The sequence below is a fragment of the Polyodon spathula genome, chromosome 20, assembly GCF_017654505.1.
Source record: "Polyodon spathula isolate WHYD16114869_AA chromosome 20, ASM1765450v1, whole genome shotgun sequence".
NCBI lineage: Eukaryota > Metazoa > Chordata > Actinopteri > Acipenseriformes > Polyodontidae > Polyodon > Polyodon spathula.
This window is the reverse complement of record NC_054553.1, coordinates 25,472,428-25,491,914: the sequence shown is the minus strand read 5'-3', so window position 1 is coordinate 25,491,914 and position 19,487 is coordinate 25,472,428. Positions and strand designations below refer to the sequence as shown.

At 39.9% G+C, this 19,487-nt stretch overlaps 1 protein-coding gene across 5 annotated transcripts; it reads left to right on the top strand.

The window, feature by feature from the left end:
- The first annotated feature begins 552 nt into the window (after positions 1-552).
- Positions 553-16,689, top strand: LOC121295879 (caspase recruitment domain-containing protein 14-like). 5 transcript variants are annotated; one of them, XM_041220999.1, is made up of 21 exons: positions 553-679; positions 6,575-6,800; positions 6,956-7,087; positions 7,462-7,787; positions 8,108-8,266; positions 8,730-8,849; positions 9,144-9,269; positions 9,359-9,511; positions 10,025-10,150; positions 10,477-10,613; positions 10,766-10,842; positions 11,413-11,473; positions 11,704-11,899; positions 12,392-12,518; positions 12,788-13,025; positions 13,205-13,268; positions 13,587-13,710; positions 14,039-14,212; positions 14,631-14,752; positions 15,369-15,484; positions 16,246-16,689. In XM_041220999.1, exons 2-21 carry the CDS (start codon positions 6,587-6,589, stop codon positions 16,451-16,453), a joined length of 3,000 nt encoding a protein of 999 aa, XP_041076933.1. In that variant the 5' UTR covers positions 553-679; positions 6,575-6,586; the 3' UTR covers positions 16,454-16,689. The 5 variants fall into 5 exon arrangements, with proteins under 5 accessions (XP_041076933.1, XP_041076931.1, XP_041076930.1 ...); XM_041220997.1 differs by lacking the exon at positions 553-679 and adding an exon at positions 3,699-4,596 and having other exon boundaries at positions 9,434-9,511; XM_041220996.1 differs by lacking the exon at positions 553-679 and adding an exon at positions 3,699-4,596.
- Positions 16,690-19,487: the final 2,798 nt, after the last annotated feature.

Genomic DNA, 19,487 nt, shown 5'->3' with positions numbered 1-19,487 from the left:
ATATGTATGTACACTGTTTGTCTTTTTGATTTACAGATGCAATTGAATGCATGCAGTAGCTGGTTCCACACCTCATAAGTGAGGGATGTGTCATACATTCATGATTACTGGTTATATTAAATTATACAAAATGTTCCCACCCACAACTTCAAAGTGAATAATTAAGGATGTGCGACTATATATATATAGATATGCTATAAAATCTAAATGCTAAAGACAGTTCAATACCAACTATTCATTGAAACAGGCATTTTAATTGCTTTTCTTACAAGAACCCTTGTCATGGAAGGTGGGGTTAGCAAGATGAAATAGGCAAGCACAGCTGTACTGAAATTGGGGTTGTAGAGAACGAAACAAGTTTAATATTAACTCTGAAATCGTTATCATTGCTGTTAGTATTCTGTATTTGACAGGAAAATAGCTCAGTCATTGTTGTTTTGAGTTTATGGTTGAGCGTTGCATCGCAGGAGTAAAACCATTTTCTCAATAATCAAAACTCCTCCTTCAGGTTAGCCAGACTAACCAGTTTTTCTTGTCCGCAGTACAGGATTGCAGTCTTGTGATTTTATTTTAGTTGAATATGCGTCTCTGACTTTCTTAAGAGCTCTTGTGAGGAGTGTTGGATAAGGTTGCTTTTGGGCTGTGTACAATCATCAAGGCTTCTTAGTGTGCTATAAAAGTAAGTTTGGATATTTTGTTTTTATTTACAGCAGGATCCCTACAGTGCAGTTCGCAAGGTGCTTTGAGGGATTTCTTTAGGATGGTGTGAGTGGCGCTACAATGGCAGTGCGGTAGTTCTCTATTAAAAGGTACTTTGCTAGCTACCATGGTTGAAGTCATTGGTAGAATGGCAAGCAGGGTAACATTTGTATATTTTGACATGCTAGTGGTATCACAGTGAACCAGTGGCACAACAGTAATTATTACAGTACCATAGCAGTACATGTGTGCTATTGTATTAGTACCAAATCCACTGTGTTTCCTGGTGGCTGCGTAATGCTGTATTATCCTAGGGTTTCTTCAGCAGTGTAATGGTGGTATATTTAAGGGATAAATATTCTCTGACTGTTTGTCCCAATCTGTACTTTTTAATAAAACAAAAACACACGTTCATTTTACAAATACCCTCCAATCGTGATTGTATAGAAGCTTATAAACAGTGCCTTTTGTGGTTCTAAATGCCTGTTCCATGGTAGTGTCCTGTACCACACAGTGTCGGTTAGTGGTTCTGTGTTTTTCTAATATAATAATCTGAGACCATGCAAGACAACTAGCTACTTTAACTGAGATTGTATGCCCCCCCCCCCCCCCCCCCCCCAAGCAAAACAACAAGCTAACATGTGGCTATCTAGTTACAAGTTAATCTCTTGTTCCAGTAACATCACAACTAACTAGATGGCATTTAAATGATGCTATACATCCTGGGGCATGCTTTATTGTTGTTCACAAAAAAGACAACTGTCTAGTTTGCCTCAGTCTCGTTTTCCACTGGTTCTCAGCAAAGGAAACTTCCATGACTCTTTGGGACCATATACTACGATGACAGTGTAATGATTCTGTGTTAAAAGGTGATGGCATAGGACAGCTTTCACAGTATGTGCCATTTGCAGTGTCAAAGGATATGGTACCATATCAGGACCAGTGTTCAGTACTGGTCCCAAATCCATTTTATTGCCAAGGTAATTATCAAAGTAATTATCAAAGCCAGGGTTGAGCAATCAGATCTAATTATTTCCTATTCTAATTATTAGTGCTAGTCTCTCCTTTTTAATTAGTAATTTGACTGCCCTGTTTAATATAATCAAATATAATTAATATATTCTTTTTAAGTACTCTGACAAAGACTAAGATAATTTTAAAATAAAGTTGGACAATTTATTACCAGCCAAAACCAACTAAGAAAAAATAACCGAAATTTTTAAATATTACTTAAATCTTACTTAAAATATTTGATTTGAATTGGAAAACCCCTTTAGGTTTTCTAGTGTTTGTATGATGTGGAAAGGTAGTCAGGGATACAGGTATGCGGAAGAATATGTACAAGTAGAGTCTAAGGTGTAAACCTACTCATTATTGTAGCCTAAAGATGCACAGTTAGTGACAATGGTCCATTAAGGGATTATCTGCCCCGTAGTTACCTATAGTCAGGTGACAGTGAAGCAATACAGGCAGCAGAATAAATTAAATTGATATAGGATCTTTAAAGTACAACCAATTAAATTGTTTACTTAGGAACTTATACAATCTATATATAGCAAGGACAAAAACAACATCTCTAGCATTGATATACAATATATTTATAGTTCAGTAGCCCCTGGTGTATTTCAGTTTGTTTAGGAATTGTAGGGTACATGATGTAGGTATTGCATTAAGCATTTAGGCCTTCATTTAAATTATGTTTTTCTATATATTTTCTAATAGGTACCTTCTTATGTTTAAATGTGCCAAATTCTGGGTGTTGAATTTTTAAGTACAAATCTGTAAAAACTGAAAGCCAAGCTACACATAAGATATCAGTGATTAAGCCTGTGGAATTGCAATTATGTAGCGATGGTCATGATGTCACAGGTTATTACTGGTAGTGGTAAATAATGCAGGAATTGGATTTGTTATTCATTGACCAATTGAGGTTAATACTTTCGGCTGGATAATTTCAGATCATTATTTCCATTAAAAAAAAGCAATATTGGTGTGGGCTTAAATAAATAAATCCAGGTGACTTTGCAGTAAAACTCAGAAGTTGAAAGCTCCCCCTGTGCCTCTACAGAGCTCTTAGCTCTGAGTACATCTGGTACACCAGAGTGTAACCAACAACCAGTCCCCTGCAACACTGTCCATAGTGAACGTAAGAAATACTTCAGTTACAAATATCACACAATCCACAGGGGGCAGTAGTGTAGCCACCTCAAAAACCAGGACCTCTGGGTGGAAGGGGGTTTGTCAAAAGTTTAAACTCTGTTTAGAAATCATATAATCATCTAATAGGAAATATTGATAATATCACTACATTGACAACCACTACACCTACCAACCTATCTCCGGCAACATAGTTTTGCATACGATTGAGCGTTTCAATATTGATATAATTTCTTAAAAGGAGTACAGTATGTGCAAGCCTAGTGCACATAATGCAGCCTATGGTGGCAACCCTATCTTAGGGATAATATGTGTTTCTAAGAACGCTGTAAAGCCAACATTGAGTCTTCTTTAAAAGTCACCAGGATGCAATGATGTGAAGTAGATTATATGAGTCTAAACAGCAAGGAGGATACATTAGCTAAGTTGCTGTGACGTTTTATACCCTGGCAGAAGACGCTGTGCTGTTAGAGTTCTTGAAACTGTCATACAATTACTGATGTGTCAAGCTGTTCCTGTAAAGAAAATTCCTTTTCAGATTCTTATGTGAGATTGAGATTATCTGATACCAAGATAACTTTATTTTGAAGAACAAAGGCATGATAAAAATGTAAAGCAGAAGTACTGCCAGTAAGGGGAGTACCACTTTTTCCTGTTTCTCCCTCTGTCTCACGTACCACACATAGTTTTACATGCTTATCCTTTTCAAAATCTTAATAGGTTTTACTGGTGCTGGGCCACGTGTAATCAAGCAAGCAGAGAACCAACCTCAGGAAATGAAGGAGTTCTGTGCCGACTTCATTTTCTTCATGTTTCATTTTTTTAAATCTCTTTAACGTCCTAGTACATGTGTTATCGAGCCTGCTCTGTTGCTGTTTCTGCATAGAGGAGTACTGACATTCAGAAACTTGGTTGCTTCTGAAAAGGCGTGATTCTTATTCTCAGAAGTGATGTGGGACATCTGAGTGTTGTATAGGCTTCAGTGAACAATGCTTTACCCAGAAGCACAAAGTCATATGTACTGGAAACTCATCAGGGCACCAGACGATTCTAAAGGGTAAGTTTAGGGTTGGTTAAGGTTAGGGTTGGGGTTGTGATAGGGTCAAGGTGGGTTGATGTTGGAGAAGATGTCGTTGAAAGGTGGGAGTGCTGGACAAATGCCCTGGAATCATCTGATGCCCTGAGGACAGTTTCTAGTGGATATTACTTTGTGCTGCATTTCACCTTTAGGATTTAGTGCACAGCAAAACACGTATCCATCACTTCAGAACTTTAATAACTGGATATTTAAACAGGTCACAAATATTAGGGAAATGTAGAAGTTACAAAGTATTCATTAGAGAGTTAAAGGGAATCAAATGTTGACAGAAATCAATGATCTGGTATTTAAAAACGTGTTTAGAATCTCCAACCTGACGTGCGTTTTAACTATGCTTCTGTATTGTGTGTGAGGAGACAGCTATTCCACCTTTACATTTTTACCCTTGACTAAAGCAATAAGTTCAATGTTTCTCTAGCTGAAGCTAATAGCAGGCTATTTCCTTGTTTGTTTCCTCAGGAATGGCCATGTGTGTTTGGACTTTGTATTTGAAGCACTTGCAGGGAAAGTCCCTAGCAGTGTGTTTGTGTGTTGGAAAAGGTAACAGATTAACAAAGAGTAGAGGCACTAACAATACTGCATCTTACACCACAGCAGCAGCTCTACACAGCAAGGACTGGCTTATTGGAAAGGATCACCAGGTAGAAATGACGGTTTGGACAATAATGTAACTGGAATTGTACAGTAGGCTATGCTTGATTCTGTGATATAGTTTATAGTTTGACAGCTGGATATTCTGTGAATTAGCCTACTTAATGGTATTGCGTTTCCTATTAGTTCAGGTGTGTGCTTGTGTGTTGGAGATCTCACTGAAGTGCTATTAATAGCTTTCTGGAAAGTATAAGGTCCAGGCTCGATTGCTGTGTTATCTAAGCAATTCACCTCAAGGGATGTCGTATTTCTTTCTTTTGGAGGTTCCACTTCACCAACTTGCTGCCGTTCTATCTGCATTGTTTTCAATGCAGTGTTGCTGTGCTCAGGAGACAATGGTGTAGAACAAAGGCAAAGCCATTAGTAGTATGGTACCTACCAGTTAGTAAACTTTTCAAAGTTTTGCAGCCGTACTCATGTTATGCACTGTGCGTACCTTTGATTTACAAAATGTTGGCTTCATAAGTGTGGCCTCGCATATAAGCAGTTTGGTGGAAGCCTTGAAAAAAATCAAAAATCTTTCTTCTGATAATCCAGAATGTAGAGGGAAAAATTTGTAAAAGCACCGAGCTGTCTGTTTCTGACACTAAATAAACAAATTGGCTGAAAATATGTTGGCAGCATTCAATGTTAGTACTACTGCTCTTCTGGGATTGAGCACGGTAAGTGAACATTTATACAAGTTTAATTTGTATTTGAATTTTATCAGTGTGTTATTAAAATTAATAATACATTTCCTAATCATTAACACATAATTACCATTATTATTATTATTATTATTATTATTATTATTATTATTATTATTATTATTGCGTGGCTTAAGTGGCAAGTCTGAAGGCTTCATGCACTTAAAGTCTTCAGACCCAAAACCTGTTAACACTTCAAAAATGCATCCTGTCAGGAACAGGGTTTGTGTCGGGTTATAAAAAAAAATTCTAAAGGTTCCACCATATTTTGATGGTAAAGCAAGTAATGACTGAGAAATACAAGGGTCTAGGCATGCCACTCAGTTTAATACATTGCCTCCAGTGCCTTGAGTTTTAAATTGGTCAGATTTTGTGGTGGATCACTATTCAATGAGGGAGACACCAGTCAAGGCTTAAACCTTTGACTTCTGGAGTTGAAGGCCCCATGAAAGGCTAGTGAATCAGCCCCCCAACCTTAAAATGCCCTCTCCATCTCTGGAGAAAATTTCAGTACAGTGGAAATGTATCTACATCGCACACAACTGGAGTGTAAGGATTGCGATGCACTTGCAATGGGAAACTTGTAGTGCCCGTAGCACTGTGCTATACCGTAACCAATGCAATGCCCTCAGCTGTCATGAGGCCTTAATTCTAAAATAAGAACAAAAATGTAACCAGAGTAATTTCATTCAGTTTAGTAACTGTTATTGAATAAAGGATGGTAGATAATACTGCAAAAAGACACTGCCTAATTGTCTGCAGAACATTGGTGTTTTATTTCCCTGCCTAATTGTTCTGTGCAGTTTCCAAGGAGATTCCACCAGAATATAAACAGCACTGTCACATGACTCATCAGAATGTTTGAATTATTTTTAGCCTTTTTTTCTGGGAAATATAGTCCTCTAGCACCAGGAAGTACATTCTGTTTTAAAACAAATCACCTTTTAACAACACAGAAAAAGAATGTAGCCTGTCTGCACCGTAAAGGCGGCATGGCTAGGAGTATAATCAAGTATGTGTTACAAGCATCAGTTGACAGAATTAAATTTTTCAGATATCATAAGCATGCCAAGGGTGCTCCAGGCCTGACTGAAAGACTCACAAAGAAAAACCTCTCAACACTTAAGACCTTTGAAAAAGGGAACTTCCTAGCGTTTTATGAAACAATGTCAGGGCCACACAACAAGAAAAGAACGAGAGCAAAAAAAGATTATTTATAGGGATACAGTACGGAGTGTTGTTTTCATCCTCTGTCTCTCTCTCTCTTACTATCGTTCCTCAGGCTGGGCTAGTGATGGCTGGAGGGGTAGACCTATCTGGCAAGGAGCTGAACGATCTGGATGAAGAGGAACTCTGGGAGCTGATCAATAACCACCGGGACAAGATCACCCTGGGAGTGAAGCCATGTATGCTGACTGCATACCTCCGACAGGCTTGCGTGCTCAGCGACCTGGACGAAGAAGAGATCCTGCATAGCCTGAAGAACACCAACCGCTGCATGAGAACTGGTGAGTCAGTCCGCTGGAGTGATGGAAAATGAAAGCATGCAGATCATGTTTCGAATTGTTTTGCGATGTGGACTCGTGTTCACTGGGAGAGACACCAGTTGGGTCCTTCTGATATTTTTTTGTAAGGATTTACTCACCAGTGCTGTGTATTTCAGGTTACATGCTGGATATCCTGAAAACACGAGGTAAGAATGGGGCCATTGCCTTCCTGGAGAGCTTGATGATCCACTTCCCAAAGCTGTACACCCAGGTGACCGGCAAGGAGCCCACCATGGAGCACTCTAGCGGTAAGAGTCATTTTTTAAATAAAAATATATATGTGCTTTACAAGGTAAAAGTGAGGGGTAAAAGTGTCAGTGTTTAGTACTCAATGTCTTTATGTAAGTTACATATGAAAGGGTAAATGGTTAGTCAATCTGGCCTAGCAACAAGGAACAACTGTTGACTCTTGTTTAATTATACAGGGATTTCTGTATATGTATATATAACAACAGAAAATGCGTCCCATTCCCCAACAGTTTAATTATGGGGACGTAAATGTGTATGTTGATAATTTTTACTTTCTTCAAACTACATAACAACACACTATTTGGGGAAATACTGTAACCATCCTATAGTATATTTGTCCTTGGCTGAGCTGTGCTGTGTGCTGCCACTGCAGGTGTGATGAAGCACTCAGAGCTGACAGAGTACCTGGTGAAGGCGATGACAGAGATGCAGGAGGTCCGAAGCCAGGAGAAGAGCAAGGCGTTGTTGCTGGAGAGTCGCTGCTTCCAGCTGGAGGCAGAGCTGGCCGAGGCCAAGCGGCGAGTGGAGGAGCTGGGCAACTTGGACGCAGAGTTTAAGCGTCTCCAGAGCGAGTTCAACCTCCGCTACCAGGAGCTGCTGCGAGTCAAGGACGAAAAGTGCAACCTTTGCATGCGCTACACCAGTGCTGTGGAGGAGAGCTCCTTGCTGGCCTCACGCTGCCGTGACCTACAGCTCGAGGTAAAGTAACTGAACGTTTTGGTGCATCTGCACAAGACACATTTTTGAATCCGAGAGATTGTAAGTGAATGCTTGTTACGGTCTCATTTCCACCAGATTGCTTTCAAGCCCTGCTATACTTTCATAGTTCAGGGCAGCTCTTTAGTTTTCATTGGCATAACACAGGTGAAAGCATAGCTGTTGGCAAACAGAGCTATATGGTGGTTAGGCTTGGTAAGGTTGGCCAGGATAAAGTAAGTGCATCAAGCATGGGAAAAGCATTATTGCTCAGCAGATTAACACTGGCCACTTGTTGTTTTAACCTGCCTCTTTCTCTCCAGCTCTACCAGATGAAGTTCGAGTTGAAGAAGGCCAAGTCAGAGTCAGAGTTTGAGAGGAAGAAATCAGTGGTTTTGCAGCGTCGGAGTGAGGCAGTGGAGCTCAAAGAGGAGATTGAGAGCCTGAACCACAAACTGCTGCATGCGGAGAAGTTTGACCCGGTGAGAGCAGGAATAGCACTGAAAATACTAGACTACAAGGCACCTGTAAACAAAGGCACTGCAGAGGTCTCTGTACCCCCCCATCCACACACACACTTTTTAGTGTATGATTGACCCTCCCCCTTTCCTGTCATTAGCCAACAAATTGTTTTCGCCCTTGGTCATGTGCTTTGACCCAGAAGACACTGCTCAGGCAAAATTACCCAGAAAGTCAAACAGTAACAAACTAGCTGAAATAGTTAATTACTCTAGCAGGTAGAGTAAAATGAAAATGCACTTTTGTTATGTCTTTCTTTCAAAACTTCTCATTTGAAACCTGTAAAGAAGCTGGAGTCGTGGGACAAATAACATTTACAGATATATTTTATTAAAACATTTTTAAAAAATGGCGCAACTTACGTGGTTTAAAAAAAAAAATTGAAAGCTGACCTCAAAGCTCACACCAATGTCATGTGACTCGCAGGCAAGAGATGACATCCTGGTGCAGGACCTGGCGGAGGCGCAGCAAAGCAGGTGGGAGCTGATGGACCAAATCCACTCCCTGCGGGAGGAGGCTGAGAAGGCCACGTGTGAGCGGGACGAGGTGAGACGGGCCAGGGGATGCCTTTCCATAGCCATCTTCCAGCAGCAGCTTGAGACAGTTCATTTATACCATTAGTGCAGGGGTGTCCAAAATTGGCCCTTCTTGTCTGTTCCAACCCTGTTCTAAATGGTTTAATTGAGCCAATTAAACATACATGATTGGACACTCCTGCATTAGCAGGTGACAATGGGTCTAAAGGAGCCTGGAAAACTGTTGTGTAACGGGGGTCTTATCGCCAACCTTTTTGTGATACATGCTTTTCATACACTAACCGGTCTATCGACTCTCCTTCAGCACTTTGAAGAGAAGGAGGCTCTGCTTCTCGAGTGTGAGAAGCTGCGTCTGGACTGTGAGATGTACCAGGAGAAGACAGCAGCCTTTCAGGTGCAGCTGAGAGAGCTGCAGAAGGAGAGAGACCAGGTTAGTCTGGCTGACACGACTCTGGCCTCTGTTGAGTTTGATTAAACAGTTTGATAAAAAACAGTTTCTCTGCCTCTGCCTGCTGTTAGGCCTATCTGGCTCGTGATGAGGCGCAATGTGGCATCTCGCAGAGCTTGACTGAGAAGGATTTTATGCGGCTGCAGGTTATGGAGCTCCAGGGCCAGATCTATGAGCTGCGCAAGCAGGCAACGCAGATGAAGGGACAACTAGAGCGACAGGAGGTAAGCCCAGCACACTCAATTAGAACAGTAATTTCCCTGTGCTTATATTATACATTTACAATGCGTCTCTGTTTTGTTTGTTTTTTTTTGCTATAGCTGACACTTAATAAACATTTATAAACAACTATACATTGGCACATGGAGAGTCCTGATTTGGGTCATGGATAACATTCCTTTTTTTAGCTCCTGCATAATACTTTGTGATAGAAATGACATCTAAATTTTTCTACTTGTTGTTTGAAATGGCAGCTGCAGTGGATTACCACTGTCTTTCGGTTTATACCATTGTGATACATTAGGTATTTGGTAATTACACCAGCCGTCAGGCTACCTTTACCAATATATAATCATTGCATTGGGGTTAAAGATTATTTGGTAGTGTTCAAATTCTTCTACTCCTATCCGGTTTATGATAGTTTGGTGGATCTGCACAAATTTTGGGTGGATTTTGGGTGGATAAACTTGGATTAGACGCATTCACAGCTCCTGTATTTATATCTTTCTTTCTGATAGTCAAGGGACGGCTGCGAAACGGAGACAGAGGGAGGGAAATGGAACCGCCCAAAGCTGAGGAGAATGCAGGCCATTGATCCGTCATCTTCCTGCAGCGACTGTGAAGGCAGCATGGGTAGCAATGAGGTAAAAACCATCCTGCGATACACTGCTATTTGAACTGGAAAGCAGCTTTCACCTCTATACCACAGGCAAAAACCTAAACACTATAGGGAAAAAAAAGGAACTAAGAGGACAACTATTCAAAGTTTTGATCCCAAGCTGTGTGGCATTATGGGTTAGACTATTAGGCCAAACTTCCCTTGGCTTGTGAATTAAGCCAGATTCAAACCAGACTGCAGAAGTCAGTGGTGATGTTTCCAGTGTAGCTGGAACCGCCTGATATAAGTATATAGGTGTATACTGTAGTTGCTGCAGCCTTGTAACAATGATGATTTTTTTCCCCTGTACAGCGCTGCCCTCCCGGTAGAGTCAAGGACTGGAGCTCCGAGGAGCTCAACAGCTTCAAGTCGAACATGGCGGAGCCGCCAAGCTGCGAGTCCATCAGTCAGAGAGATGTAGAAGGCTATCTGGATGGAATGTCACTAAGGTATAAGGCTGGAGGGGGGGGGGGGGGGGGGGGGGGCAGCATTATTTAACCTTGATGAAATTTCTAATCTTGCCCAGTAATCTAAAGAGCTTCATCATTGACCCTGGCTGTCATTGTTCTAACTGTAGACTCTCTGTTTGTCTCAATTACAGCCGCCAAGCGCTCGTAGACTGGGATTCAGTCCACTCACTGGTGGACTTGGATAATGACTTTGTGTTGGTGACCAAAGGTAGCGTGTTCCGACAGTTTTCAGTAGAGATGTGATACTAAACATCCAGTTACCAAAGGTTTCCTGGGGAGACTAATGCAATGCATTGTCTGCATGACACAGAATAATCCCAACCATGGTGGTACACAGTATGTTTTTTTTGGTAGGCCTTATGATAAAATATACAGATAGCTTTGCAAATGGAAAATTATGTAAGTAGTTTTATATTTAAAATATGTGGCTACCTGTGATGTAGTGCCCCCTGCTGTGCAGGTGCAGTATATCATATTTCAGGATCAACTCTAGTGCTAGTAATTAATGGAGTCAGAAGTATTTTTGTAGGGCTGAGACACCAGTGACAGATGCACTTTTATTTGTGTTAGGTCACTAGCTAGCCCTCTGCCCTTAACAACTATGGCGCTGATGCTAAAAACCCCATCTTAATTATGGGCAGCAGGCATTTCCAAGTCTACCGTGATGCTAATGCCAGCCTTGTATAGTTCCAGATGTAGACTCCATGACCCTGCCCTATAAGGGTCTATCTCTAAAGAGACATCTGTATTTTGGTGATCATATCTTTCTTGGTTGTAGATCTAATAGATGTTACAGTCCCACCACCTCCATCAACTGCAATCTGTGAGCCCAAAAGTGGGTAAGTCAAACCAGGCAAAGACTGCCTCTTTTAAACACACCATTCCATTGTGGGTTTGATAAAAATACCATATAGTGTGGAAATAAAGGAATGTTGAGCAAGACTGTTTCATTTGCAGTGATATATTCATTCCCTTAACTTCTCTCTCTCTTTCTTCCTTCCTTGCATGCTAACCCCTCTGTGCAGGGTCAGTGTTTTATTGGCTGTTGCTATCTTCTGTTTGTGTGCAGGGTATTTCTGAAGCCCATGCGACGCAGAGCGCAGCGCATCAGGAGTCGCGTGATGACCATCGCCTTCCAGGGGGGTTTGCTGCTGGGGCAGATCCAGGTGGTGGGCGGGAACGAGACAGGGATCTTTGTGCACTCTGTCTCCACAGGGTCTGCTGCTGATGAGATGGGGCTCAGCCCAGGCTCTCAGATCCTGGCTGTGAGTGCATCACATCCCACCTTCAAATCACTCCTGACAAAATGGCTTTATATAACCAGACAAGGAGCTAAGCTCTTTTTTTTTTTGTAACACCACCTTGCAGTTTGAGTCGCTCTAATTTCTGCAAGACTAATATGAAAAAAATGGCTTTTTAACAGGACTTTTCTTGTTGTCTACACATCATTCAGTTGAGACAGCTTCACAACTGTACAGAACACTGATCACTGTTAGTGATACTCTTTCTGAGTCTGCTGTGAGTTTCTAGAAGGTTCTGACATGTGATAAAGATTCCACCACAATAATCTTTTACATAGAAAAGCTGGAGCTGTTCTGTGACTGAATGGAGTTCAGATAATGCTATTTATAGATTTGTCGTCCAAACGTCTGCCAAATGATTTTAAGTTTCTTTTAGCATATCTACATATTCTGCCAGTTTTTTTATCATCATAGGTGAATGTTCTCATCCAGATCTTCTTCCTCCTCTTTCTGCAGGTTGAGTATGAGCTCCAGCAGCACACATTCAAAGCTGTCCTGGAGGAGAGTACCCTTGAGGAGGCGATGTGGGCCCTCAGGCAGGTCCAGGGATTCTGCTGTTTGACCATCCGACCCAACATGGACGGTGAGGGAAATTAGTTCTTCTCATTCATTATTCCACGCTAACTGAAAATGTATTGACTGTTAACAGGGATATGGAGCAGGGACACGGTGCTGGAGCTCATTGTAATTGGGTTGACACTAGTTTCTTGAATCTATCAGAATCTAATCTTTTGCTATCTGATTGTGTGGGCTGATGAGTCTATATTGGGAATCACTTATCCCATTCAATGAAACTCCGTGAAGCATGGAGTGGACACCTTTTTATACCAGATCTCTGTGCCCCACACCCAGGCTACCAACAGTTGCTGTGTAAGCTGGAGAGCAAGGAGGTGAGTTCCGGGGACTCATTCTATATCCGTGTGAACCTGTCGATGGAGAAGGGGAGTGGAGCTGGGCTGCAGGTCCAGTGTAACGATATCCTTCACATCACAGACACTCTGTATGGTGGAGTGGAGCAGTGGAACGCCTGCTGCACCGACCCCTTTTGCATGCAGGACCTGGATGCTGGGACCATCCCCAACTACTACAGGTAGGACACAGGCTTCATGTCAAAGGCTTTCAGAAGGCTACGTGACTTAAAGGTTGTGGATAAAAAGACCACTTTTATAGACATGAGAAAATACACTGGCCTCTAAAATTAGTATTGTAAAAATAAGATAGCTATAAACTGATACCAAGAATGACAGTGTCTTTGGTTCCCCTTCCCAGAGCTCAGATGCTGTTGATCAAAGCGATTGAGAACATGTGTCTTCAACATACCACCACCAAAAAGGTAAGAATCTAGAGATCTTGTTCAGGTATTGTCATTTACACCTTGGTTTGGATCTCAGAGGCAAGGTCGAGCAAGGTCAATAACTGAATTAAGCTGAATCATTTCAAGTACAAGCAATTATAATGTATTAAACCAGGGGGTTCCATCTTAATTCAAATTAAGATCCTGAGATTTTTTTTTTTTCAAAGCAGTTAGCAAGCCAGTGGCTTCCCCTCTGAGCAGTACAAGTTAACGCTCATTACAAGTACAGCCCCTGAGTAATGATGGTGCATTGTGTTGTCTGCTGGTAGCTCTGATCCCCTGCACTTTTCCTTGCAGCTGGACAAGAATCAGGTGGCAGGGAAGAAGAAGGCAGTCAGGATTGTGAGCATTGGCAGGACACTAAGAAATCCACTCTGGTTCTCCAATGACTGTGAAGGCAATGAGCAGGGCAAGGGGCAAGGCAAGTGTCTCTGTGTGAAATAAGTGATGGGGGATAATTGGATCATTGTAGAAACTTACAGAGTTCCATATTTGGGACAAGCTGGAAAAACATTGAAACATGAGTGTGAGTGATGAAGTAGATAAACATCAACCAATACCAACACCATTACCTCTGTTGGGTGTCCTAACATGCGGTGATGCATTTTTGGTGTTTTGTTGCTCTACATGTAAGTTCCATATAAATGGCCCATTAAAACCAGTCAGTTAATTTTGTCTATGATCTATTTGTGCCCCTATACTCAATCCTTCCCCTTGCTAACTGCTGTTGTTTGTGCTCTCACCTGCAGGGAGCAGCGTGGAGTCTGCTGCGCTGGGTAGCTGTATCACTCTCATGCCATACACCTTGGTGACACCCCGTCGCCCTCCCTCCAAGCGCCCGGTCCTCCTCCTTCCCAACATTCTCGGCCGTCTCCTCAATGAACGGCTCCAAGAATACCAGGAATTCCAACTGTGTCAGCCAGGTAGGGTGCCCTCTGCTGGAGAGTAACAGGCCTACACCATAGAAGTTATAAAGGATAAATGGCTTCAAATGTGATTTGATTTATTTAGTATTTACATTTACCTTTTATAATGTTTCGTGAGTTCTAAGACTCTAGTGTTGTGAATCGTAATCTCTACACATGTCCTAACTTGGCTTTTGGTGTGTGTGCTCGCTTGGCCATTGTCTTTGCTTCCAGATTCCAGAACATTCCTTTTAACTCCACCTTAAAAGTGGTGCAGGTGCTAGGAGATGGAGCATGAACACAAATTGTATTTCTCTATGTGGAAAACACAAGCCATTTATTATGTACAGCGAGGATAGTTACCAATAGTAAAACGGACTAAAGAATATAATGTTTCATGCAACATGATTCTCATTGCCTCCCTCTCATTTTGTAGAGCTTCTCTCAGACAGTGAGTTTGCAGAGAGACTGAAGCTTGGAGACATACTGGGGGTGAAAGAAAGACAGAAAACTTACAACTGCTACACAAAACAAGCAGTGGAAACCATCATGGAAAAGGTAATAATAGCAATGGAAAATGTGTCCAAGGAGACCAACAGACTTCTCAAAGCGATACTTCAGGGATAATTCACTAGTACTTGTAAATAAACAAACAGCTGACTTAATAATGCCTATAATAATAATAATAATAATAATAATAATAATAATAATAATAATAATAATAATAATAGTATAGCTTTATATTCTAGTACAATCCTACAATCATTTAATTTTACTTTTCTTCTCTTTTGGTTGCTTTCCCTTTCATTTGGTGGCTCACACCCCATTGTAAATATTTTTAGTAAGATCACAACACTCTTGGTGTGGGTGTGCAGTATTATTTAACATTGGATCTGTCTTTACTCTGCTGGTTTAAGCTACAGCTGCATTTCTGGAACATTTTACAGTGCCAGGGAATCCAGCTGGATCGCATCAACCACTTATTTTGTGCAGTAATCCCAGGATAAACAGGTGCAATCTAGGGTAATTCCCCAGTGCTGTAAAATGCTCTAATAAAACCCAGCAGTGCTTCAGCGACAGGGTATAGGTTTATAAAAATCAACCCATAATCAAGCAGACAAACGACTGTAAAAATAAATGTGTTGTCCGACAACTTTCTGTGCCTCTTTCTCAGAATGCCCACTGCCTGCTAGAGGTGGAGTTGGATTGTGTGAGGCGCATGCACAAAGCGGAAATATTCCCCATCATTATCTTCATCGTGACCTCGGAGAAGATTGCAAAGAAGCTCAGGTATGCAGCAAGATGAACGCTCGGAACGTGGCTGAGCATGGTGCATCACTGTAGCTTAACACAAGGGACAACATCTAGTTAACACACAATTTTCATCTCCCTTCATATTAAATAGACCACGACTTACAGGGATTTCAGAGTAATTATTAATTATCTGAAATGCTGTAATAAGCCTCAAAAGCAGAATCTAGACAAGGCATTTTTAGAATGGTACACATTCCCAACTTGATTAACAAGAGTCTATAAAATGATTACACTATGTAACACAATTTTTGTTCCTGGGTAGTAGGTGTTATTTCCTAATTGCTTATGCCTCAAAGTATAGAACATGGCTATTATTCCCCACAAACTTTGCTTTTGTGACCAGGAACGTGATATTTCAAAATATCACTATTTCCAATGGGAAAATGGGCAAATCTGTGTCTTTTCGTTCACATAAAGTCAGAAAAAAACAACATATGAATCCAAATTAACATGTATTTATACTAAAGTAATACAAAGATGACCACAAAAGATTTAGAAGTGAGTAATTTTTCGAGATTTACGATTATACTGTATTTACAGTATAATTGTAAATCTCGAAAAACTACTGTTTGTGGGGAATAATAGGCATGTTCTATACTTTTGAGGCATAAGCAATTAGGAAATAACACTTACTACCCAGGAACAAAAAAAATAAATAATTGTTATACAGTGTTATCAAAGGCTGTACAAACATTTTTACTACTAATTGCAGCTCGGTTTTTTTGTTCCCTTTACAGGAAAAAGTTACAGAGACAGGGATCTTCAGAAGAGCATCTGCTAGAATGTTATAAAGAAGCGGAGACGCTTGTAGATAAGCTGCCCTGTCTGACCAGAACCATTTCCTCAGAGACCTGGAGCGACATGGAGTCGCTTATCAGCTGCGTCAAAGCTGCTGTCGCCGAAGAACAAAAAAAGATCGTCTGGATCGAACAAGACCTCCGGTGAAGATAATATTAAAAAAAAAAAAAAAAAAAAAAAAATAAAACATTCGAGAGGAAAAACGGAGAGTTTTTCAAGGTGCCTGCACCTATTCAGTTTACAATTGGACGTGAATGTGAATTGAATAATGAGTATTAAACCTGTCAGGGATTTTGTCCCTTTTTATATTACAGTATTTGTATTATTTAATTAATTATATTGACGAGAAGTATAAAGGTTATTTATCTAGAAGACTTACCAGGTTATAAAAGCTGTCTAAATTTGCAAAAGGGATCGCTCTTACAGTTGTATCTTTACGTGTTGTTGCACTGTACTGAAAAGAGGCGTGCAGTGCATCGACTGCCCTCTGTTGTCCGTTTTGTTGAACTAATAGATACTGAATACAGCCACTTAAGCTAAATATGTAGCATAGTACAGTATAACTAGGGCTTCTGATTTTCGGTTTTAACCGATAAAACCAGATAAAACACCCCCGATACAAAAGAAAATCAGTAGATAGTCAATAAAACACCGGAAAACACCGGGAAAAACTTTGGAAACGGTTAAGCTATTCACGTTGACTTTACCCTTTTCCCATTAAAAAAAACAACAACAAAAACTACTACAAAAATTATAATAAATACATTTTCCCAGTGCTGCTGGGCAATGTCCCGCCTTTCTGACTTGTATCTATAATTGATTCGTTCTTAATACTTTAAATCCGCCCCAACTACTGGGTGAAAGCACATTCCTGCATTTCTATTTGAGACTAACTGCACTTGCGAGATTTAAAACGAGATTACAATCAGGATATAGGCTTGTTAATGGGATTTAAAGATGTACAGTTAAAGTACGGAGGACTTAAAACAGTATTGTGGCGAAATGTACAAAAATGCCTACACATAAACCCCCCATAAGAATGTGCCCGTGACCATAGGGAAAACAACAAAGAAAAGAAGGTACAACTTAACAAAAACACACACACACACAAAAACAGTGAAGCATTTTGAAAAGTAACACTAATTTCTTACAGTATATCAAAAATGAAAGCCCCGAAAAAAAAAAAAAGATTTATATAAAACTCGAAAATAGCTAAAAATAAGCACCGAAAAATACAATCAATAAAACCCGAAAAACAGAAGCCCTAAGTATAACGTATATCAAGTATTCAAAAGAAACCAGTTATTATTTGACTAGATATCTTTCAGTGTCTTCATGTGTTTATACAATGTATATTACCTCAGTAGTATTTTGCTGCTTTAAAATATTTGATTATTTTACTAACTCATTAAAAGCCCTATAAATGGCATAACAACGCTTACTCTAGTTGCATTATATATTAACATAAATATATTTGAATGGAATTTATATTTAACAGTAACCAATAAGTCTCTGTATACACAGAAGAGAGTAATACCGGTTTGTAGCGTGGGTTTGTTTTATTATTGTTAACACAAAACATTCTTAAAGAGCACTTTGTTAATGTATATATGTATAATGTATATATCCTGTACAATAAATATAAGCCAATACCCAGTGTCATTTTCTTTTAATAATAATAACTCTGCTGTGATAGCATTGTTTTAGAAACTATAAATCTGCAATAAATACATGTGACAGCCTATGGCTTAAAACAAGTGTACTGGACTATAAAAACTAACTGGCTATAAAATGAAGACAGATGTTTTAATTCTATAACTAATCCTAAAGACTTCGGAACCACTATCCTAAATGTAAAGAAGAATTCCAAACAAACAACAAAAGTGACTATAAGGTCAGCGACGCCACATTTCCAATATAAACCCCATGGGTATTTGTCTTGACTATTCAAATTGGAAATGATATCCAAAATGTTGGGGCTTTTGAACTAGTATTATGGTAGAAGGTGTCATTTGTCCAGGAATTTGTGCCAGTCTGACTATCTTTGAAAGAGAAATCCTTTATTGATTATTGCACAGTGTATTGTGGGTGAGGCTTAGTTCCAGCAGCCCTTTTGTAACGATGCTGGTAGGAGAGCGGCATGCAGTAACCCCTGGCACAGATCTGTAGCAATGAAAATGGCACTGCGTCTAAACAAAGAGATCTGAAAACCTTATTGCATTATAGACCGTATCTGGCTATCTACCTGAGCCCGAATATTTTGTCAACGCGTAGAGTCTATAATAATTACAAAATACTCAAACAGACGAAAAACGTAAATAACACCGTGTAACATTTTTTTTATTTTTTATTTTTTTGTTCCTGGCTATAAGTGTTATTTCCTAATTGCTTATGCCTCAAAAGTATAGAAAATGGCTATTATTCCCCATAAACTTTGCTTTTGTGACCAGGACAGTGATATTTCAAAATATCACTATTTCCAATGGGAAAATGGGCAAATGTGTGTCTTTTCGTTCACATAAAGTCAGAGAAAAACAACATATGAATCCAAATTAACATGTATTTATACTAAAGTAATACAAAAATGACTACAAAAGATTTAGAAGTGAGTAGTTTTTCGAGATTTACGATTATACTGTATTTACTGTATATAATCTGTGCAATTGCGACTTCTATATGTTAGCGGTACATTACCTAAATTTATGTTAACAGTTCTGAGTCGATGATATAGTCAATTGCTCTGAGGCTATTTAATCGATTACTCCTGAGTTTTCTTGAAACTTCCTGTTTCTCTCGGCTATGGAATCCATTACAGATTTGAAATTAAATCCTGTGGGGTTTTTTTTTCCCCTGGTATTCTGTAAAATGTACTAAGTATAGAAAAGTGTAAATTGCACTAATGTTGTGTAAAGTAAACCCCAGCGGTTTCTATGGAAACAAATGTAGCAATCAGTGGAAATCGTGAGTTACAATTTTGTGAATACTAGTCCCCGAAATATTTCGTTTTTTCTTTTCATTGTGTTTTACATGTTAGGACTCGAGATTAGTCTAAAAAGTAGTATATTCCAAAGTAAATATTTTACATGGTTCATGTAAAAAATTGACTCTCTGTCCCACTTAGTTGGTGTTATTGCATACCGTACCAGCACTAGCCAGCCCATTCACACTTGCTCCTTTGTTT